This window comes from Marmota flaviventris, chromosome 3, assembly GCF_047511675.1.
Source record: "Marmota flaviventris isolate mMarFla1 chromosome 3, mMarFla1.hap1, whole genome shotgun sequence".
Classification (NCBI taxonomy): Eukaryota; Metazoa; Chordata; class Mammalia; order Rodentia; family Sciuridae; genus Marmota; species Marmota flaviventris.
Window position 1 is genome coordinate 107083001 of NC_092500.1, and position 25018 is coordinate 107108018.

At 39.4% G+C, this 25018-nt stretch overlaps 1 protein-coding gene across 1 annotated transcript in view; it reads right to left on the bottom strand.

Moving 5' to 3' along the window:
* Unc5d (unc-5 netrin receptor D) overlaps positions 1-25018 on the bottom strand; it is a 278883-nt gene that overhangs the window by 69615 nt on the left and 184250 nt on the right. Inside the window, exons 9-10 of the mRNA XM_071609300.1 lie at positions 17455-17487; positions 2289-2474 (exon numbers count right to left, since the gene is read on the bottom strand). Coding sequence (XP_071465401.1) covers positions 2289-2474; positions 17455-17487 — 219 coding nt within the window. The remainder of the gene's footprint in view (positions 1-2288; positions 2475-17454; positions 17488-25018) is intronic.

Consider the following 25018-nt stretch of genomic DNA (forward strand, 5'->3'; position numbering starts at 1 on the left):
TTAGGTAGCACAGACGTGGAGAATGCTTGATAATAAAGGTACGTACAGGGCAGGGGATGTAGCTCAGTGACAGAGTGCTTGCCTAGCATGCACGAGGTCTTGGGTTCCATCCCCAGCCCTGGAAAAAAAAAAAAAAAAGCATATACATATGACACGGTCCACAGTTGAAGAATGGGCACAGTTAAAGAATGAAGTTGGGATGGGCAGGGGTGAGTGATTGGCCCTGATCAGACTTCAATCTACTCTTTGAAAATCTATTTTCAAGTTCTTAGTCTACTATAAGCATAACATTCTATTTTATGGGGCTGGGAACTGAAACCTGGGCCTTGTGCAAGGCAGGCAGGTGCTCTACCACTGAGCTGCACCCCAGGGCATTAACAGTCTCATTGTTTCCCTTTCTGCAGCACCAGATATATTGTTCAAGAACAGATATGCCTAAGACACTGCAGGTGAAAGCCACATACTATGCATATGAGGTGTATCATCACAAGGAATATAGGGATAGTAGCAGCTACCAAAGGATTCTTTCCTATATCATTAGTTTAGTGAGATCCTTGATCAAAAGTAAACAAGGTGGTCAGACAATTTGGCAAGGTAATGTATTCATTTAGAGAATGACAATACAAAATTCCCTTTCCTCCCCAAATGTGCACAGACTAGGCAACGGCATTTTCACTTGGTGCTCATGAAGCAGGATGGCAGCCTGTACTGAAAGTATCATCTTCCAGAACCATGTTCACTCCATTTATGAGCACTTGCCATCCATGCACCAAGGGATTATATGGGTTATTCTAAACAATTTTATCCTCACAAGAACACTATGAGGTGGATGTTACTATCCGCATTTCACAGCTATCAAAATTGAGACTCGAGATAAATGACTAGGTTGCAAAGCAGTTTTAGACTCAAATCTGACTTAATTACTTTATTTATTTATTTATCTGTATACAACAGGGACTGAACCCAGAGGCACTGAGCCACATCCCCAGCCCTTTTTATCATTTATTTTGAGACAGGATCTCTCTGAGTTATTTAGGGCCTCTATAAATTGCTGAGGCTGGCTTTTAATTTGTGATCCTCCTGCCTCAGTCTCCCAAGCCACTGGGATTACAGACATGTGCTTCCATGCCCAGCTCAAATCTGATTTTAAAGACTGAGGATTTATACATAAAACTCTCACATAAATGTATTTCCTCTAAATTCATTAAGTGTTATGGTCTAAGATACTGACATTATTTGATGGAAATATATTTCTAGTTTCTGATGTAGTACAAAAATTAATTCTTCACTAGCTGCATTTTTAATTAAATCATACATATATAGTAAACAATATATCCAAATCTAGGGGATGCATTCTTATCAGAGGCCTAACACTGAGGTGTTCAAATATAAATGGCAAGAGGAGTAACTTGACTCTTTGGCCATTTCTCAATTGTTTTTTTTTTTTTTTTCTAGCAAGTTTGGGTTTCCCTTTGAGCAGCTGTCTCCTCAATAAATGCTAAACACTGAGACTTTGCAACCTGGGTCATATGTGGTACTGATACACAGTACCACATGTATCAAGGGTCAAGATTGAAAACGTCGTCTTCTGAAGAGTGACAGTTCCATTTTCTCTAAAACAAAAGCCACATATGTCTCATCCTCACCTCACAGTAAGCAAAATATTTGGTTCATAAAAGGGAATTAACTGACTTTATTTTGAAAGGTAGTATTGGTATGTTTGGCATGCTAGATGTTCCTTCCCCCACAACAAAAGAGTTGTTGGACTAGGCAAGAGCTGAAAGTCATTTCGGCTGGTATTTAGTTTGTGTCCCTTGCTAACTGACCCATCCTATATCTTCTGTGATCTTCTTACTAACTTAAAACAGAAGAAAAATACATAGTATAATAAATATGCCAGGGAGGTTGTGGTCTAGGGCTTGGTCCTCAGCCTGGAGTAATAGTATAGTATTTTAGTTAACTAAATTAAATTATATCCTCCAATCAGGCTTCTTAGTGGAGAAAGTTAGATAATTTGAGGTAAAATAACTCATTAAACTCACTATATATCAAAAATGGAATTGCCTCATTTATAAATGTTGCTAATGATGAACTGAGATCCATTTGTTCTCACTGATGCTGAGGACCTAAGCAGACCTCCCTGTCAAGCCTGGTGTCCTGTCAAGCCTGGTAGCGGCTCCCAGTGCCAACAGCTACCTTCACACAGGGCCAAGGAGAACACTGGGGGCCCTGTGGGAGTGTAGTCTATGGCCCTGAGGGCGAGGTATTAGGGGACCTGCGCCGCTGACCTTGACGGACTGTTTTGAAGTTGAAGGTCTGGAAGCCACCTGTCAATGCAGAAGAGTCAATGACGTCCACGCCATAGTCACTCTGGCTCCGTCTATACAGGGTGACACCAATGACCAGGACTGCAACGGCCACAACTGCAGCACCCAGGCCTGAGTACAGGGCAATGTCGCTGGCATTCTCGATGCCTGAAAGACACAAGAGAGACCTTAAGTGGCCAACGTAGGTGCAGAGCCAATGAGCCACGCTGGGATGCAAAATGAAATGCTATTGAATTTTTGGAGCCACTGCTCAGAGAAAATGACATATGTAGCTAGCCACACAAGTTGTACTTTCATTCACACAGTAATCATGTTTCTGAAATGCCTTGTATAAATCAAAGTGATGCTAGTCAAATATCTTAACTGCATTAAGGTAGCTTACCATGTAATAGACTCTTGCAGAGAATCAATTTTGCAAAGAACATAATATTTTTATAGTGAATGCAGACAACTCCTTAACTTATTTTAGGAAGTCATATTTACCTGCAAAATGCTTTTTCTATCTTATTTTTATTTGAGGGAGGACAGACTCATACAAATGACAGAAATAAATGGGTGACTATTCTGCTTATACATGACTTGGGGCACATGCATTTATGGAGAAGGGTCTAAGGTAAGAAGCTAACATATGATCTGTGAGTCAAGAAACAGAGGACCAGAGTTCACAAATATTAATTTTAGCTTTGTTACAAATCATTCAGATTCAGAGAACACTGATGACCTCAGTTTAGGGATACACAATCATTATGAGAGATGAAAGTCTTGGTTCCAGGGGTTCTATGTCCATGTAAATAATCTCTGACACCAATTAAATGCTAGCTGCTAACACTTCATTGTGGAAGCAGACTGGTCTCTAAGAAGGCACATGCTGTTTCTCCCATACCTCTCCTACTCCATCCTATTGAATGCATGGGCAAAGCAAAAATAAAAGCGTTAGTTTGGATTTAGAATGTGGGTGTCTCCCCACCACCCCCAGAATGTGCTGCCAATGCTTTTCAACCTTTACAAGATGTGCCCTGGGTATGGTTCATCCCTGGAATGGATTCATAGCGGTGGATTCAGCATAGATTTATTTGCAACAACATAATCCTAAAAGAGGTGGAACCTCAGAAATTGTGTGGAAATGGAAGGTGGCAAGAGCTACCTACATAATTAATCTTCCCACCGATTATGTGGTAAGTACACTTAATGGGTACCAAAGTAATTACTATGTCACCCTGTGTTGGGCCCAGAGGATGAAGATGAAATAAACCCATCATATATTTACCTTGTAATTGCATGGCACTTACTATGCATTCGCCGAACCCTAATGTGGCACTTATGTTATCAAATGAGTAACACTAACCACAAAAGTAAAGTGAATTTATTTTCAACAAAGTTAGTGGACTGTAAAATAAGGTGCTCCCAAATTAAAGAGTGAATAAGGAAATCGAGCAGAACCAGTTCAGTAATAGGGCAGTAAACACATAAAAATAACTTGCAGGGGAAAGCACAACTGTTAAAAATAATAGTATCTAAAAGGTCAGAGGTTTAGCAAACATAGCTAATAACTAGAACAGCATGGTAGGTACTTGGACCTTGGTTCCAATTTCATGATGGCCCAAATGGGAGGGATAGGGATGGAGACCTACTTCTCTGATCACCCAGAAACACAGGCATGTTGAGTAATGTCCACCCTGGAATTCCTAAGTCTGCCTATGTCATTTGGAGGGAGACGGAAGGTACCCATCAGTCTGCTTGAGTCCCCATCAACTACTACTCAATGAAATTCCACAGAGAGAATAAATATACCCAGAGCATGAGGACACAGGACACAATAAAAGCATCAGGCCAGAATAGCAGGTCAGGGAGGGAACTGTGGATTCAAACCAACTAGCCTTTTTCTTCCCTTCCCTCTGGTTCCTTGGGCACTGCTGACTGATGACACTACCACCTTAAAAGGTGTATTTAGGGAGAACACACCTGCTCAGCAAATGTGCAGGTGCAGAGAAGCAGCCTGGCAGTGCACGGAATGCAGCTGCTTCACTGCTGAGCAGGCAAAGCAGAGACAAAGACACCTTTAGCTTCCAAGGTATTAAAACACGAAGGACCCGAAGCAAGGAGGGTGACCTGGGCAAAATGCCCAAGCTGAAAATGGATATCACTGGGCAGGGACATAATGAGACAGAATGCAGGAGCAGGAGTATGTTGTCACAGTTCCCCTGGGATTTCCATTTTGTCCTTACACAGCCATTCTCTTGCTACTCAGGTAACCAGAATTCTCATTCTCTCTCCAGATATAAGCCCTATTTTTAGGAAAAGACCCTACCTATGCCTTTGCACTGAACTATAAATGTTTGATAAGATTCACTGTGCTTCCTCTCCCAGGAAAATTTGCAGAATCTATTTGACTTAAGTCCAGAGAATGAGATGCTAAATGATAAAATTTAAAAAATGAGTAGAGAGACTTTGGGGGTAGGTTAGGGAAAGAAGGGAGAGAGATCTGCATGGTGTGTGCTGGCTCCCCACGAGGCTCCTCTGACCCTGGGAAAAGCCAGGAGCCCGTGGAGAGGGATTTCTGTAGAAAGGTACACAAAGTATTGATTGATTTTACAAGAATATTCTGTTGTGGGAATTACAAAGTTCAGGGCATAATAATTTCATTCATTCAACAAACATTTGTTGAGGCCCGACAACGTAATAGAAATAAGGATGCATGGATGAATTCACACATGGTCCACAGTCTCAGTCATTTCTTGTCTAAAAGTCAGATGGTGATGAGACCCTGGCATTCCAGGTATAGCTGTGGAGGTGTATACAAGTACCCAAAGCCATATTTCATATCTCAAGAGATGAAATCCAACATCCTTACCCACAGCTCAAGTTCTTCTCAAGTTGAATCACTGTGCTTCTTTCTTCTTTCTCTTGTCTTTCTTCTCATCTCTATCTACCTGCTTGCACTTCACCTCATTCTTTTCTGCTCCTTTCCTGCCTTGGCCCTACTCTTTGCTAGTCTGTCTTTCTTTAATTGTAGTGTGGCTTTCCCTTTAAAAATTTCTGCATGTGCATAAAAATTGGAACAGTTCTTTTCTGTGTGTGCTCAGAACTGGTCCCAAGAAGGGCTTGAGGTTTTGTTCCACATTTTCTTTGCCAGGTTCAGGAAAGAAGGGAGAACAAGGTATGTGAGTGTGTGTGTGAGGGGGCACACAGATAGTGCCTGTGTGGAGTTATCATGTGCATGCATACATGTATGTAAATACACACTGGACTCATGTTAGAAGAATGTCAGACTGGCTGGAGAGAACCACTGTCATTCATACATAGAAGAATTGCTCCACCAACTAGACTGGACCCCATGGTCCCTCCCCAGGGCTTGATAGCTTTCTCTGTCTCCTAGTGTTCCTGCTTTTAACTCTTTGATACACTGTCATCCATCCCAAATTCAATTGTAATTAATAAGACTGCCAGGTGGATGCCTGCAAGATAAAGGCCCTAGGTGGAGGTTGGTTCAATCCACCAGCCTCCACCCCACTAGGCATCTATCTGTCAAGTGTGAGCCTAAGGTCCCTCTCCCCCAGGGTTGCTCTGTTCTGGCCAGTCCAGCAAATACTATCAACTCACAGTCTTCAGAACTCTTGTTCACTTGGGGTTCCTATAACTCACTTTGGATTGTAGGCTTTATTATTAATTATCTGAATTACAGTGAGTTGGTTCTCCCTAACTACTTGAAGCTCTTTAAAAGCAGTACCAGCTCTATAATTTTCCACAAAATCTTGCAAATCATTGTGCACAGGTATGCATCGGCTGCTTGCCTGGCCTCAAACTGTGAGGACAGAAATAATATAGAAACCATGGTCTCAGGATGGTTTTAGAACTCCTGCTGTAAGGGTTCTCCTTCATTTACATTTGCACACCTGTATGTTATAACCATCAGTTTTCTCAGGTATACACACCACTACTGATTTGTTTGCTTCAGGTGATTTTGAACAAATATATTGACAGATCAGGCTATTCTGTTTCTTTTCATGGCTATGGGATACTTTTCTCTGACTTTCTATTTCATAAACAAGGCTTTCCATGTTAATATGTGAGATGTCTTCCCTATTTTCTTCATCCCTATTTTCCTCTATGATAGAGTCACAAAAGCTTCAGGCAAATCCTAGAAGGATTCAACACATAGTAGAAAAAAAATTTGCTGCGCAGAAATCTACCGCCATAAACAAAACAAAACCACCCAAAGAAGTGAATGAGAAGTCTCTTGTATTCTGAATTTGTCAGAAACTACTGAGGAATGTGCTCACTGCTGGGAGGAGTGCAGATGATCTGCAGAGAAAGGTTGCAGAGATTAATAGAGAGTAGGAAACTAGGACCCTGGAGAGGACATGTTTATGTGTTCACTGGGCCTGGAAAAGGGTTGCTGTAAAGTGCTTCTTCGTGATCCTAATGCATAAACGCGTTGCTATAAGAAGAGAACAGGTCCGCAGTAGGTGCTCAGTGACCATTAATTTATGAAGGAGCTGGTAACCAACCCTTCCCCATCTCTAGCAATGACTGAAAAGGAGGACATGGCCTTTTATTACAGCAATTGGAACTCTGGCTAGATATTAAAATGACCTTTTCTACAATGAGGGTTGTTAAAAAATCCAACTGTATTTCTGAGGGAGATTGTGAAACCTCCTTTCAGAAAGTCTCTAAAAACCAGAAGGACTTTATAGGAGTCGGCAATTATTTTATTTTAGTTTTTTGGTCAGAGCTGGTTAGAAGGACTAAGTGACCTTTCAAAGTCCCTTTGAATTTCATAGTTCTAGGAATGGGTATTAACAAGTTTGATGGCTTTATGAATTATATAATCTTCTCCAGTCATTTATAGCAACGAATGTCCCTAAAGGACTCAACAGAAGGGCTGTTTACTTGATCTGCTTTCTTCGCTTTATACAACTCCCAGGTGAAAGACATCCTAGTGCCTCTTACTAATGGAACTTTAACTCAATTCCTATGATATGAACTTAGCATATATCAGATTGGAATCTACTTTGTGGGACTCAATAAGCCACAGAGAATCAGCACAGGAGCACACTGGGTACCTTTCAAAACATGATACTCCACTTTATCTCTATTAGAGAGTACAGGACGACTATTGTCCCCTTTTTAGAAAAAAAAAAAAGGCCAACATACTTGAGTTGGTGTATATAAGGCTGGGAATTACGAAGAAATCCACATGATAAATATTCATAAGGACAGGCCTGTGAGAAGCAAAACAAATGCAAAACAGAATAGCTGAGCTGTTGAGGTGGAATCCCATGGAAGGCCAGGTAAGGGCCATCCCAGGAAACACAGTCCACCCAGACAGGGATGTTGATACAAAGAGACCTACCAGAATATTTAATTGTATGCTGACATATATCAGAAAGTATTGTTGAAGCTCTTGTCAAGAAGCAATATTTTTTTTATTTAACTCATCAGAGGAAAAAAAAAAGCTTTTAAATAGTCAGCCTCGGTAAGCAATTTTCATTTATATTTGCAATCTTTGGAATCTTTCAACCCCCTTTACCAATCAACATTTCTGCCTTTCCAATTTTCCATCTCTGGAAACGTCATTTTTGTTATTGTAGTTGTTTTATTTTAATGAATGGTGACAGCAGCCATGCCTTAAATAGCACTTACTATATGTCGGGCAATGTTTGATTTTATCGATACTAATTTAATTTACTCCATCCAACATCTTGTAAGAATGTCCTCATTTGGGTGTGTAAACTGAGGCAACAGAATGACTTGCCTTGCCCAAAGCCCAATGGCTGTTAAGCGCCAGTGCTCGGAATCAGTCCCAAGCAGTCAGTCTCCAGAACAGATACTCTAGACCACCCCTTACCCAGCTGTGACTTCTGTCTCGTGGATCACACTGCCTGAGGACCTCCCAACAAGAGTAACCAGTAACATGATTACCCTTATGCTGGGTTCTCTGAGAACTGCAGATGTGATCTCAGACTCACGCTCATGGCAATCTCTGAGGCAGGCATTGCTTTTCCTATTTTACAGATGATGATAATTAGAAAATGGCAAAGTCAGAGTCTGAACTCATATCCACCTTTAGTTCCAAACTGCTTAACCTGCTGTGTTCCTTCCCAGAATCTCCTCTGTGCTCTTTCCACACCTGCACCTGGGTTAACCTGTCTCACTGGAGGAAGTCACCAAGGACACTGGTTGGTGTCATTTAAAAACCAGGCACCACACAATCTCACGTGAGCCTGCCCTATGGCTCGATCATTATTTAATTCACATTCTCTGGCCAAATGATATTTTTCACCACAATGGTTACCCTGGAATCACCCCCACCGTTCTTTCCCCCTTCTTTAAGACCTCTACTTCTCTCCTGCCCTCTTTCTTGTTGGAAAGATGGAGTCATCCTATGTGAGCTCACTCCTTACAACTCAAAATTCCTCTGTTCCACTGCACATCTTTCTTTTCCTTTCCTCTGTTCCCTGAAGAGTTGTCCTGCTCTGTGTCAGGCCTGCTCTGATCCAACCCTTCCCTACCTCCACAGGGACATGACCTCATTTACTATTCTTTTGGTCTTGCATCTTCAAGATTTTCCTCCACACCCGAGCCTTGCCCTCTGCCTGCAAATGTAGTTGAGTTTCTCTAATTACCTCTCCCCGAGATCCTTCCCTCAACCTACTCTCTGATCCACTTCTCTAAGATGCAGCCTTCTTTCATTACATCCGCTGAGTTTTTAGCTCTATTTAAAAGACTTTTATGCATTTTTAAACATTAACTATCTCAGTTCATGCTCCATGATCTCTCCAACGATTTAACTATTGCCAGTGTTAAAATTAAAATAAATAAATAAATAAAAGTAACACTTGTACAAGATTAGAAAAAAGTTTTAGGAAGTATAAAAAAGTGACTCTATGCAAAGAAAAACTTTTTCCTCCAGTTACCACTTCTCCAGGAATAATCACTTGCTTATTATCTTGTGACTCCTTTTAGGAAAAACATGCCAATATCCTCCATTAATCTTCCTTTTTTTTCTTTACCCTAAGAGCTCCATATTATACTTTCTTTATTGTAATTTCCTTTTTTAAAATATATATGTATATGTATATATATATGTATATATATATATATATATATATATATATATATATATGAGATCATTCCATCCATGCCTATTTCATTCTATATTACATTTGCCTAGTGCACAGCTAAGCTGTATGATAATTTATTTAACTAGTCCCCTTTCCCTTATCATGTGATTCCTTTTACCCTTTCAAGTGTCTCTGCTCAAATCCTATTCCCTCTTGAAGGTCATTTGCAACTGCATCAACAGTAATGTTCTTTGTCTTATTCTTTAGCACTGCTCTGCGGCAATAGACAAGAACAGCCAATCTTCCTTTTAGGAAAAAAAAAAAAAGTTCCTTCAATGTGATTCTCCTGGTTCTCTGACCTGCTGGTTACTTACTGTTTGGTAACTACCCTTCATTCTCCTAATTTGAAATGCAGGCTTTAAAGCTCAGTTCTTGGCCCTTTCCATCCTCTCTGGTCTCATCTAATTGGATGCTAACTACTCCCTGGACCAGGCCCAGTCTCAAAGTAACATCTCTTCTCATCTTCTCTGAAGATCTGGTGCCATATTTCCTTCCTATTCGCTAGATAAAACCACCTCCATCATGGGCTAATTTCTCAAATTGGTTATCTGATTTGCAGATTGGCCACTTTTACCTCCTTAAATATTTTCTCCTGCTGAATTCTCCTTCTTCTGATATTGATGCCACCAGTGACCAGGCTGGAGATCAAAGACTCATCTTTGTTTGTTGCAGTTGACTTGCTCCCAAAAACACTGACATGCCTCACTGATTGTATCTCCAGTGCTCCCCACATCTCGATTTCAATAAGACAAACTCAGCAATTCCACATCACACAGTCTCCTCTGCCTAGCACACACACTCCCAGTTGTTGAGAATTCTGAACCATTTCCCATGTAAATTTAAAACACTATTCTGGTACTGCCACCCAGATACCTCCCAATGACTTGAGTCCATTCCCAGGTGGGTGTTTTATCTTACCTCTCAAGACACTTTATGTTTTCCCTACCCTGGATTTCATGTCCTTTTTCCATTTCTTATCTACTCTCTGGTCAAATCTATAGACTTTTATCTACTTACATTTGCTCTGACTTTTACAGAAAGGCTCTCTCTTTCAACACCTGCTTCAATTCTAATCACCTTCCAAGGCTGGCACTAAAGATTGTCTGTTTTATAAAATATTTCCTGATAATGGTACATTCAGACACATTTTAGTTCTTCCTCTTATAGGGTTGACAAATTTAGCAAATCAAAACATAAGACATGCAGTTTAATGCAAATGTTCAGATCAAAAACGTGAATAATTTTAGCATAAGTATTTCCCATGCAATATTTGGAACATTTTAACTAAAATTTATTTATTCAGTGTTTTTCCTGAAATTCAAACTTAATCAAGGGTCTTGTATTTTATCTGGCAATTCTATCTTTAAATTGCAACAGAATTTTTTTTTTTTTTTTTTTTGCCCATCAGATAGGGAGAAAAGTTAAAATAGGGATAGAGTCAAAAAGAACAGGTTTTGAACTCTGGCCTTTGAGAAAATTACTTCACTTTCCTTAATTTCCTATTCTGAAAATGGAAGCTGTAAGTTCTGTGTATAAATTCTGAATTACTATGCATTAGAGAGAGGGGCTTGTGAGTTCATATGCAAAATAAGTACCCTGGGTTATTTGGATACTTAGTTTGGGGGTATTTAATGGACAAAACCCCATTATGTCCATCAATGGTAGAGTCAGTTAAATCATTGAAAATGGTAGTAAGGGAAGGCACACACTTATGATGGGCTAAAAATTCGATAATAAAAAATTGAAAATGGTAAGAAAATCACAAATGTGGCCTGTATGTGTGGGCTGAATTGATTCACGGGAGAAATGATTCTGAAGGACAAGGCAAATCATGCGATTTGTGGAAAGTGCTATACTTATGTAATTGAAAATAATCAGCAGGAGATGAAGAAAAATGATGGACAAAATAAGGGGAAAAGTATTTTAGAGTGTGGTTAGAAGATCGCCATCAATGCCAGTGAGCTTAGAAGCACCTAGATGTGTGCTGAGAATTTGCAGGAATGGGCCAAAGACAGTTCTGTGGGTTGAAGGTCCCTGTCACACAGGTTTACACAACCTGAAAGAGAATGCGCACTTTGCAAGTGTGAACCCACATCTGCAGAGCAGTTCCCTAGCTGGTGGAGATCATAAAACACAGGGTCAACATTATTCTACTATATGTGAAGCCAGTGTCCTTTGGGAAAAGATGCAGGATGGATTTTTTTTTTTTTTCAGTGAAGAGAAGAACATACATATCTAGTCTTCAGACTCTAGGTGTGCTTTCAGGCTATTTGACGAAAATGATTTCTAGATGCATATTAGTGCCTAGTATGGAGTAAATGACTGTTCAAGATTGTTCCCTCACCTCTTTTCTCAAATCCCCAATACTCTACATTGTATTGCTTTTGAAGGGGAGGACACACTTATTTTATACATTTATTTTTCCTTTTGCATTTCACTGAGCCACAGCCATTTGTACAGGACTATTTGTACAATAAAATTGATAATATGGAGGCAAAATTCTTGATTGTTCACCTTAACAAGACAAAGTCCAGTTAGTACTTAATAGGAAGACTTAGGTCAATAACTCAGCAAATATTTATTGAACATCTACTATGATGTAGATCTGTGGTAACTGCAGCAGTCAGATGGTAAACAAGACTATAGTGAATATAAGATGACATCTGTTAATGGGGATTCTAGATCAGTATAAGGGCAATAAAATAAGAGTATAAAAAGGTGGAAATAGTTTTAACTTGGGTAAGTTAAAGGGGCAGCTAAAACAGACTTGAGTGGCAGGGGATTGAAGGCCTTTCAGAAAACTGAAGGAAGAATAAATTAAGCAGATTAAGGGTTAGCTTTAGGGAAAGAGTTTTTAGGCAGAAATATTAAGTAGAACATATATGATGCTGAGATGCCAAAATGCACAAGGAGTATTTCAGAGAACCGAGAAGCATTGTTTGCCTCAAGAGTATAGTAATTGAGAGAGCAAGGAAGAAATCTAGCCAATGAGAAAGGGAGGGAGAAGGGGAATAGCAAGGATGGTGGAAGGAGACCCTCATCATTATACAAAATACATGTGTGAAGATGTGAATTGGGTGTTAATATACCATATATACAAACAGAAATATGATACATTATGGTATAAAGGTGTATTAAGAACTGTAATGCAAAAAAAATAAGAGAGCTCATGTATAATGGCATAATTTGGCGTGAACATACTTAATATAGAGAGTTACAAAAAATTGTGCTGTGAATGGATAATTATGAATGTAATGCATTCCACTATTGTCATGTATGTAAGAAATAAATTTAAAAAATAAAAAAGAGAAGCTGAAAGGATTAGGAGAAGGAAGCTGGGCACAGATCGTGCATAATTTCTTTGGACTTCATCGTAAGAACAAAGGTGAGCTACTGAAGGGTTTTAAACAGGAAGGTGATAAGAATTAATGTTTTGAAAAGCTTAGAAAAATTTGATACAGGGCAAGCCTGGATACAAGGAGGCAACTGTAGAAATCCTAGTTAGGAAGATGGCCTGACTTTGAAAACTCTTCTTCTGGGAACATTTTCTTTTCATTTTGGTTGTCCATTACTACTATGCCTGCTGCTGTTACTTTCCTTTCTCCTCTGCAGTGACTTTTGACCTTCTCTATATTTAAGTGTTATTGTCATTCAGGGCTCAGTCCTTAGATCTTTGTATTTTATTCACATTTGGTATCCACCAGTGATCTCATCTAAATGAATGGTTTTAAGTATCATCTGGACACTGACAGGCCCTGGATTTATGTTACCAGCCAGGACAGTCCTCTGCCCTCCAGACTCATATATTCAACTGCCTATTCAATCTCTCCGTTCAGATGCTTTAATAGGTATCTGAAGCTGAGCCCTTGCTTCTGCCTCCAGATTTGCTAAACCAGGTTGTCCCCACATCAATAATGGCAACTCCATCTGTTGTGTGGCCCAAATTTTGGGATTACCCACAACATTTTTCTTTCTCTCATACATTAGGCCCAATTCATCAGCAAATCCTTTTTTGTGTGCCTTCAGAATAGGACACCTTTTTTATAATTCTTATTTCTACCTCTCTGGCTAAAGCCACAATCATCTTGAACCTGGATCATCCTCATAGCGTATACCAGATCATTTTAATAGATCTCCTTGCTTCTTCTTTGGTTCCCTATAGGGTTACGCTCAATGCAGCAGACAGTGTTTAGCCTTGAAAATATTAGGTAACATCACTCTGAATAAAAACCCTTGATGGCTTCCTATCTCACTTAGAGTAAAACTCAAGGTCCTTATAATGGACTAAAACACACATGGGGTCTTCCCCCAACCCTATTCTTGGACTTCAGCTATTACTATTCTTCCTCAGCCTGGCCTCCTTGTTGTCCCTCAGACACTTCAAGTGAGCTCCCACCTCACACTGCCTTTGCATCCTGCTGTTTGTTTTGCCCCATATCTTGTCCCCCAGATATCCAGCATGTTTGTTTGTTTCCTTGCATTTTTTTCCCCAGGTCTCTTCTCAAGTTTAATTTTATTACATAGATCTTCTATGAACAACTCACACCAAAAATCAACCCTCCCGCCAATGCTGCCTAAGCCCCTCACCCTAGTTCATTTCTCTTTCTAACTCTTCACACCATCTCTACAACACTTAGCACTGTGTATTTGCTGCCTTACTTATTTATTCTACCTTCCTTCTCTAAAACTGTGAGCTTCCTGAAAGCTGAAACTGTAGGTGTTGTGGTCAGTGCTGATTCTCCATTCCCTAGACCATCTCCTAGCACCCAGTAAGCACTCAATTAAACTGCTGAATGAATGGAGAGAAGGATTTGAGTAGAATAGAAATGGAGAGCAGTGGATGAACCTGAAATCTGTTTGGGTAGTATTGAGATATTGGTGATTGTTTTTTGGATATTGAGCAACAGAAGAGAAATGAAGACAGATGGGACTAGGAATCTGTCCAGATTTCCGACCCAGACTACTGAGTTCATTGCAAGCGAGAAGAAGGGAAGTGGGATGGAGGAGAGACAGGTTTCAGAGAAGAATACATTCAATTTGGAGGTTGAGATTAAGGTTATTGTGAGATATCCAGCTGAAGATGTTCTGGAGGTAGCTGACTCTAGAAGTTAACTAGTTGGATTCCGCTTCAGCATTCATCTCCGTTAGCTCTGAAGAAAGGAGGAATGGTGAGGAGATATAGTGCTCAGGTTTTTCTCAGAGAAAGCTAAATCCTGTTAGTTTACCCTGCAGGTGAACTTACGAACCAGACTCCTCAGGAGCTCACAGCTTTTCAGAAAACCACATTCTTCTAGCCTCCAAGGAGTTTCATTGTCTGAGCGAAACCATTTTTCAGTCTGACTCTGGGGGTGCGCGTTTGCCATTCAGAACCTACTATATTTTACTGCACCTCCTGACATTGTTACACAACATTTATTGAAAGCACATTTGATGGTAATGAAGTTTCTATTAACTATGATTAAATCTCATAAAGCACCTGAAGATAATTTAAGATGTGCAGAAGCAGAAAATGAAACATTCGGTTTAGTACATTAGGAAACGTAATTGATTAAATTATCTCATTTACAATAAGTGCTTTCATGAGCTATGCAGTGCACATATTTCCCCCAGTTTGTCATTATGATTTGCCAACAGATATCTTAAGACTTCACTTTCTTTTTACACCTCCCCGCAACTCAAAGCTGGCTCCTCTGCCCGCCTGCTCACGGAGGACTGTGTGCGAAGTTCCAAGTGATGTTTTCTATCCACCAGGCCTTGTGGAGGATCGTGTGTACAGCTATATATAGGAACAGGTTGTTTCTCAATTATCTTCATAATTGACTTTGATTTTTGCATCAGTGATGATTCATGTAGTCTTAAACTAAGCCCCACTTTCGCTGAACGATGCAGCCTGAATTTGTATAATGCACTTCTAACCACGCCGCTTACAGAACTCCGATTGGATTCCTCTGGGAGCCTTTTGCAATCACATTGATTCTGTTAAAGTTTTATTTTTAGGGAAATCACAAATTAAAACCATTTAAGCGATTCCATTGCAGTATCCAGCAATTAAGCATGGTACTCAGGAGTGAGAACCCCAAGCAAAAACTAATTCAGGACTCCCTAAGGACTAGAAATAGCTTCTGTGGGGTTTATGACTGGAAGTACAGATGTAACCAAATTTGAATGCCACAGTACTCACAAACTGAGCATGAAATTAATTTTAAAAACACACACACATGCATTTCTAAGTAACTTTCATCTCGGCCACCACATGGACGGTCACAATCTTGCCTGTGGTATGCACCCAAACCTGCAGATGGCATGCACATAGAACAAAGAGGAAGGTAAGAGTCCTTTCCCTCCAGCTGTCACCCCGAGGAACTTGACACAGCACAGGCCAAATATTCAGTGGCCCTGTCTTTTCCCCTTCCTCATCGTGCACACATACCTACATACAAGCCCACACATACATAGCCAGGCTCCCCAAACTCCATCTTTCTATGCATTCAAAAGCCACTATGCATGATGTCAGAGTGCAGATAACCTAAGTACCAGTGATTCCTGTATGAGCAGATGGCTGCAGAGAAAAAAGTTAAGAAAGTTTATTTTACAAAGTTTTCTGACTCTGCAAGTAACAACATCTTTATATCTCTGGCTTGCCTAAAGCAATATAAGGAAGTATGAATGGAATGGCTTTTCTGGATCTTTCTCTCATCTTTCCTGATGGCCTGCCCCAAGGTACCTATTTCTGTCTATCCTCACAGGGTCTTAAGTCTTTCAAAGAAGTCAGCTAATAAAAACTATTAACTCTCCCAAGCTGTTTGAATCTTAATGCCCTAGGATTTAAAAGATCAAAAGTCATTCATTTTATACTAAAATGAAGGAAAGTGGGCCAGGACATTTTTCACAAGCTTTACAAATCAAACCAACTGGGTAGCTGTCTACTCTTCTATTGATAAGAGCTGAACTGCTGATGCCTTCTATCTTGAAGTTTCTTGGGATACTTTACCTATTTCTGAGTGTATGACGATGACCAAAAGGACATGTTAACATGGAAATACTTAACAGCAACCCCCACCAGAGATTCTAATTCACTTGTTCTATTCTAAGGTGGGGCTATTTAATAAGTTCCCACCATACCCCAAGATCTGGATGCATTTGATCTCTGATCTGTTTTGTTTTGTTTTGTTTTTGAGAACTGCTTTTCTTAGATAGTGGTGCTTAGCCTGAGTTGCACATTGGAATCACTTGAGGAAGTTTGAAAAAAATGGGGTCTGCTGGATTTTAACACCCTCCCACCGCAAATACTGACTTCACTGGTACAGTTTTGGAACTGGGATTTTAAAAAGCCCTCTGGGAGATTCCAAAGTACAGTTAAGGTTGAGAACCACAGGGTCAAATGGCAAGCTGCCAAGCATTTAAGCCACATTCCTTTCTCCATAGCTATAGGATGCATAAAATGGAAATAATGCAAAGGTCTCTTTCAGGAAGCATGTCTGCATCTAGGGAGCATGCCAGCACCAACACCAACATTCTGGGTTCATAATTATTTCACTGTGGAAATCTGGCTCCTCATCTACCCAGTTGTCATGGATGCCTTCGCAGGTAAGATTCTGGGTTTGCTTCCTCCACTTCCTCTCCTCCTCAGTGGAATAGCTTAGAGACAGGCTTTTGCCTAAAAGGCTGTTCTCATGAAAGTGTAGAATGAAAAATATTTATTAATTTTAATGCTATAAATCTCTCCAGAAATAAGAATCCTAGATGACATTTGCAGAGCAATGGACTTACAGGCAGAAAGAATCAAGAAGAGAGATTTACTTGTGCTCAGAGGGAGGGAAAGGGTGTGCATATTTCTTTTTGATTTAAACCTCTGATATGCAACTCCAAACTCAATGAGAAGAAGCCCCCAAAGCCCTGGATCTTTCATGGGGACTTCAATTCTGTTTGGTTCCTATACAAATACAACAGTAAGGCAGCAAATATGAGAATAAATTATATTCACAAGAGGAAAAATAACTTACTTTGGGGTTTTATTTCATGAAGAGGTTTTTTATCTAAAAGAAAGAGAGAGAAAAAGAAAGTTGCATTTAATAAATTTACATGGAGCAGATATATTTTCTGTATCACTTTATATCTACCTCTATAAATGATACATTTTCTCCATTTCTGCAGACAATACGGATTACATTGTCCGTGTTTTTCTTTTTCATTCTATTTTTTATTTGCCTCTTTTGAAATATTTTTCCAAGATGATCATTTGATTTTTAAAAATTTATTTTATCTCCAGTTTGCTAGCATTTTTCTCTGTTGCCTTTCCTAGTCGTTATCAGTTTGGTAGGAGCAGTGAACTTGCTGCCTGTTCCTTTTTACATGCAGTGAGAAGCCTGTTCAGGTAAGAGATACCATTTCACTATATGTGATGATAGAAAAATGGACCAGTGGATAAATATTTAAAGGGATCCTGCCTTGATTTGCAGTAATCATGGACTGGACAGAAAATTCCAAATTCTGTTTATCTGTGTGTGGGGGTTTGTGGGTTGTGGGTGTGGTATTGTGAGCATGTTAGAGTTCTGTCTTTAATAAATCACTGTGTGTTTGTTTCATTTCTTCCTTAGCTGTTAAAATGTGTACCACCTCCCAAACTGGAAAAGTTATCATTTTATAATGATATTCAGCAGTGCGCCCATCAGGTAAGGTGGATAAAAAGAAAGGACAATCAGCAGGACCTCAGTAGTCAGAGCTCAACTGAGGGAACTTTATCAGCCCCCTGCAAGGCCCTACATCCTCTTTCCTAGCCCTTCACCAAATAATAGAATCCATGCAGATCACATTGAGACTTGGTGCTGTGGCTTTTTTTGTTTTATAACAGAGTTGCTCTCTCTCCATTTTTCCTGCCTCTGGTCCAATCTCAGACCAACACAGCTCCACCACAATGCAGAAACCGGAAAGGACTCTCCTTCAATGCCATGCCAAGATTCTGGAAGATCTCATGGTGCTCCCCCCATCATCATTTCCTTCCTAGAGTTTATGTGGGATACTGTCAGACAAAGGGACCTGGGCTGTTGTTATTCCTCACAGAATCACACAACGGGAAAGGGCCTTGAAAGGTCACCTTTTGTAGTCCCCTTCTCTATCTGCCTGAAGGTGAGCCACCAGGAGTGAGACTGTCATTTTGGATTATGTTTTTAACTGAATCAAATCTAGCACACTACACATTTGAGAACTTCATAAATATTATCTGACTGACTGCACCATATCCCCTCCCAGGCAGATAAACTGCTATATCCAGAGGTCTCCATGGAATTTCTCTTACCCTAACCCATTCCTGCACTTAATACTGACTTTGACAGAAAGCCTTTTCAGTATACAAATGTAGTGTGGTTTAAATATAGCTTTTGTGTATTTTGCCATCTGATAGGTTATGGAAGTAGCTTTTACAAGTTGTGGGTAACTACACACTTGCAAATGAGCCATTTTTTTAATAGAAGAGGAAATTGAGATGGCTGAGGGTAATTTCTGGCAGAACTTTCTCTAAAATAAAAAATTCCTATGAAAGATAATAATTTGTGTATGGTGATATGACAGTATGAGTTTCACACCGTCAGGCTTCTTAAAAACTAAATCCTTGCAATCCCCTTACTGTACTGATTCAACACCACGAAATTTCCCAAGAGCAGGTGGCACCTCCTGACATCCAGATGCTAATACACTCAAGAATTAGAATGAAGTGACTTTGGTGGGTTTAGCCTAGCTTCAGATTTTGCTTATTGCAGGATATCTCAAAGCACTTGGCATGGGCACAGTGATGCTGGCAGGCTAGGGCTGAGGTGTCTGAAAGTGATGCATTGCTACAACCACACAAGGAGACGTGTAGAACATCTGTTTAGAACTCTGGCTGAACGTAACAGTATTTTCTTCCTTCTGAACCACAGGAAATGGAGATTATGCCAGGTAGCAAAATAAAACTCCATTAGAAACAGGTGAGATATATAACTACTCCCCAGAAAAATAAATAAAATAAAGTTAGGCTATGAAAAAATCAGGGTGAGAGAGTTTCACTGGGTATAGCTCTGAAAGAAGAAAGAGGTAACGGGGCTATAATATCCAGAGACAGAGAAATCAGGCCATAAGGCACACAGGGCAGGAGAGGGGCATTTTCCCCTCTGACCCAGCTCTGGTACTATGGGTATGAGCACTGTGGTACTGTGCAGTTAGTGCAGACTCTTCGGGTCAGAACTGAATTGAAATCTTGAAGTATCTGCATTCTTCTTGTGAGACCCCAGTGTTCTCTGAAGATAAATGGGAATAAAAATAATCCTTGAGGGTTGATAGTAAGGATGCAGCATAGGGCTAGCACATATTTTGTCATTAATAACTGTAATAAATGGAAGCTAATAATATAATGTCAATACCTGAATATCATGATGCTGATTATCAGGATCATCATCTATTCAGAGTGAAAAAATGCCTATTTGTGCTACTGCTTATGGACAAGCCAAAACTCCAAATCAGAAATTCTAGCAAGATTTGGGCACACCTGAGTGAAGAAAGTTAAATTTGGGTCTACACCTGGCCTCTGCTTACTGTAAGATCAAGGCAAGTCAAAACTTCAGTTTCCTGATATATTAAAGAAAAAAAAAAGGCAGAAACCAGAAGGCCACTAGGGGCTCTGCTGTCTGCACCTACTGTACATCTATCTGTAGGATATCAACCAAAGACACATAGGCCACAAGAATGCATTCAACCACAAGAATGGGATAAAGTTTGGAGTGGGTTGCATTCCGTATATGTATAATATGTCAAAATATACTCTAGTGTCATGTATATCTGAAAACAACAAATAAAAAATAAAGAATGCATTCAAAATGATTCCCTAAATCAGAGTAAAAATTATGCAAGAGGCTGCTACTTTGTGCTGAAGTCCAGCATGTCTCTTGTATTAGTGTGCATCCTCTTATGGAAAAGGCTAGAGGCCTCTGGGGCTCAAGACAGCTTTAGTCCCATGGCATCAGCATCAAAATTTGGTTCTGCTGCATTTTGTGAAATAACTTTACCTTGACAGCAAGCTGCCACCACAGAGCATTTTCCTAACTAGAGATGTCTGATTTGACATCGGTTTATGGGCACTAGGGAGGGCCACCCACTGACCTCTCTAACTTTGCAAGAACTGCCCACTTCACATTCAATGTTCTGTTACTCTGTTTGCATAATCATTTTCTCACAAGGCTCAAGGCCATGCAACAACTTGGCCTTGGTCAACCAAATCCTCTCTGCTTTCATTTTACCTCTATCCAAAGGCCGTATTTAAATGACCCCTTAGTAAATTAGTCCATTAGGGCCATGGTTCTGAATGTTGGCTGCACATTTAGAATTACCTGGGGAGCTTTTAAAATAAATACCCATGGCTGGGCCCCACTCCAAGAGCTCCTGATTAATTGGGGTTTGTGTTTTTGTGATTATTGCCACTTCCTGGCAACAAATCTGGGGCTCTGCATGGTCAAATTCAGTTAGTCTCTGCCTCCCTGGGGCCCTTGGGTATACAGATAGGCCCAGGAGGGCCCCTTTTGTGTCCTGCAGGCAGAGAAATGCTACAATTTTGAGTCCGCTGCAGCTGAGCTGTGGTTTGGGAAAATCATAACAATTTTCACAGGGTCTACCTTATATACTGACAGCTACCTTCAGGGTAAAGGGAAGTCGATGATCGGTAATTGCAACTTAATCTTATAATCTTTCTTTGTATTTAAAAGTTAAAGATTCAAAAAGTGGCTTTTAATAGTGCTCTAAGTTGTCATTTTTTTCTTTGAGAATTATTTCTATTATTTACATAGTTACCAAGCAGTTATTGAATCCAAAATAAAAAGTACAATCACAAAGACAAAAAATTTCACCACCAGAAAGTAACCATTAAATTATATATATAAGCCTATATTTTTCCTAATATAAAATATATATTTATATTAGGGAAATATATATATATATATATATATATATATATATATATATATATACATATATATATATATATATATATATATATATATTTAATCATATATATGTATGTTTTATCATATATATATGATTAAACATACTTATAAATGCTAATATATATCTTGAAACTACATGAAATTGTCAGTTGTTTATCATTTTTAGCTACAAAAATCATGGAACTGTCATATATTATTCTGCAGTTTGCTTTTGTTGTTTATTGCTGAATGCAAATATCACTTTGTGTGGTGTGTGTGTGACGGGGGAGGTATATATCTATATGAGAGAGAGTGAACAATTTACCTTTTATTTACACTCATGATTCATTTCTTTCTACTTTTGTTTAATTTGGGGCTTCCTTTTTTATACTCGATGTTCCCAAAGCATTTCCATGGCATCCATTGTTCTCAGAAGCTCTTTATAACTGCACCCCTACCCACCCACCTACATCCAGCCTGTATTGGGGAATAAATGTGGCCAGCTGCCTGCAGCCCACATACTGGGGCCCTAAGAGAGGAGGCCAGAGGAGAGATGGCACATGGAGACAGATGGGTTCAATCTCCATCTCACAGAGTGAGGGGGGGGTGTGCTGCTCCTCAAAAGCTGAAGGTTGTGATGATTTGAAATCTGCTCCCATTGGTTTTGAACATGGCACAGATGTATTTGATAGAAAGTATGATGTGTCATTTTTAAGATGCAGACACAGGGCCACTAAAACTTCCCAGGTAACAATTCAAATCATGTTATTATAGTCAATGTTTAGCCTTCTTTTCTTTTGTTTCCAGAGACCACTTTTATTATTTCCTTCTTCATAGATCAAATTCTTTGAAACCTTTTCCCACTCCAAAAGGGTATATTTAATTGTTCTATTTGAGTTTATCTTCCACATTCTTTGAACTTTTAAGTTGCTTAGGAGTTAATTCTGAAGTTTGTGGAATTAGTCACCTTTTCAGTACATTCTCTGGCTAGTTCCTTATGTGCTTATTCTCTAGAATCAGCATGCAAGATGCAAGACTCTACCATGATTCCACACAGTCCTCAAGTCAAGACCAAATGCTTTGCCCATCTTCACCATCCCAAGCAGGACTCAGTTTCCACAGCACTGCAACTGAAATCCATGCACATGCCTGATAAGTCTATCAATTCTCCAGTCCCATATAAAAGTTTTTGCCCACCTTGGGTTGCCCTTGTCCTTCCAAGTGCTTCATGTCAAAGTTTGCCTCTAAGGCACAGGTCAATTTCCAATTCCTTCCTAGAATCCTCAGTGATCACTCCCTTTGCATGAACACTCCTATGTCTGAATGTGAATGTCATTTCATATTTTTGTACTTTTATAATTACAGGTCCTTAACATGTAAATCATATTTAAATGCTTAATGTGACATTGCAAACACAGAGTCTGAGCAAGAAAAACGGAGAAAATGAAATTAAAATCTTCTTGCTTCTTTATTTGCTGATGGGTAGTAAAGAGGTTGAGATTCTTGATTACCAGTGTGTTTCATTTATTCTTCTTTCCATCTCTTCCTGAAACTAGAAGTAATTAAGAGCCAGTATTATGCTATCCAAGGCTACAGGAAACCCAGGGTCTGGCAGATTGGCCTTGTATTAGTAGTAGAAGATAATTAGACAAACACAAGGACTTCTTTGCATTGGCAACACCACTGTGCCTGAATATGTCAGGCAGACACCCAAGATGATAAGAGTAGATTCTAATCTTTGGGTGTTGAAAGAAAGTTCATTTAGGCAGTAGAATGTGCACCAGCTTCTGTATATACTCTAAACCTCTCTCAGTGATCAAAGACACAGACAAATTGAAAGAGTATAAAACAGCCCATCTTAGTTTTAACTTTTTAGTTTCTTCATTGTGTTTTTCTTTCCTGTTCACTTTTAAAGACTGTGCTCAGAATGACTCTTCAGAGACTCTATGTATCCCACCTGTTACTAGATTAATGCAATTTCAGCTTCCTCTCTCCCACCTGACTCCCCACCAGCTTTCCAGCCTAAACAGGCATCACAAGAACTAATGCTCCTGTTAAAATGTGATCTGAGTGGATGCAGGGAGGACAAGCACAGAGAATACAAAGTTTTTAGAGATCCTTCCCAGGGTTTTCCATTTGGTGATGTATGCTAAAGAAATCACTGGTTTCCCACAGAGAAATTTGGGTGATTACTAGAATTCCAGGGTTTAATGGAAAAACCACCCACTTGAATAAAACTCATGCACACTTCTAAATGAAAAACAGCTCTATTGACACTCTCTACCTAAGAATTGTGCATGATCCTATCATGTTAATTAGGTGGAGTCAGGAGGGTACAACAACAGATGGCTCCTGGATGTCACTTCTGATCATAATGACCTTCTGGAATTGCCCTTTGCCAAAGCACATGATTAGTGTATATTTAGAACATGCAGATTTCCCCTTTGTTCTTTCAAATTCTGGATCTCAGTCAAGTAAGTGTATAATGACAATTCTCAAAAGTGGTGTTTGCATATTTTATTCTTGAGCCAAATCATTTAAATTTCTGTATATCTTAATGACATTTTAAATTTAAAAAAAATTGAATACCAGGGATTGAACCCAGAGGCACTTAACCACTGAGCCACTGAGCCACATCCTCAGCCGCCTCCCCTCGCCCCTTTTTGTATTTTATTTATAGACAGGGTCTTACTGAGTTGCTTAGGGACTCACCAAGTTGTTGAGGCTGGCTTTGAACTCAAGATCCTTCTGCCTCCACTTCCCAAGCCACTGGGATTACAAGGGTGGGCCATTGCACCTGGCTTGATTTTTATTTTTGATTGACACAAAAAATTGCACATATTTATGCACTACAATATGATGTTTCAATAAATGTACACATTGTATAATAATGAAATCAGGGTAATCAGTGTGTCCATTACCTTAATTAAGCATTTATCATTTCTTTGTGATAATGTTCAAAATGCTCTCTTCTTGCCTAATTTTAAATATACAATACATCAGGTATAGTCACTCCACTGTACAACAGAACAGCAGAATCTATTTCTCCTCTCTCATTAAACATTGTATTTTGTGATCAACCTCTTCCCTTCCTCCTTGCTCCTACTCTCCCCAGCCTCTGGTAACCACTATTCTGTGATGTGTATGTGTGTGTAAAGCCATAAAAAAAAAGATGAAAGTTCTGTCATTACCAATAACATAGATGGAACTGGAGCCTCTATTCAGGGAAATAAGCCAGGCACCACCAGACAAGTACCACACAATCACACACATATGTAGAAACACACTAAATTTTTATAATCTCTTATCCATTACCATGGATTCTGTGTTTTAGTTTATTTTTGTGATGGATACCCAGAATAAAACAAGTTCCTGGGCGGCTGCAAACACTTTTAAGCATATGTCTGCAAGACTTTCTTATCAGCAGTTGGCCTCAAAGTGATAAAATACAATATTTCCAACTATGCTTTAAGGGAATATACATATTAAAATCCTTTTTATAGTGTATGAACTCTTTTGCTTTGATTCCTTAGCTTTCATCTACAATGGAAATATATACGTATTCAAAATCGAACAAAAGTGTCCGGAGTCCATAATTTAGACTTAAAGGAATCATTTATTG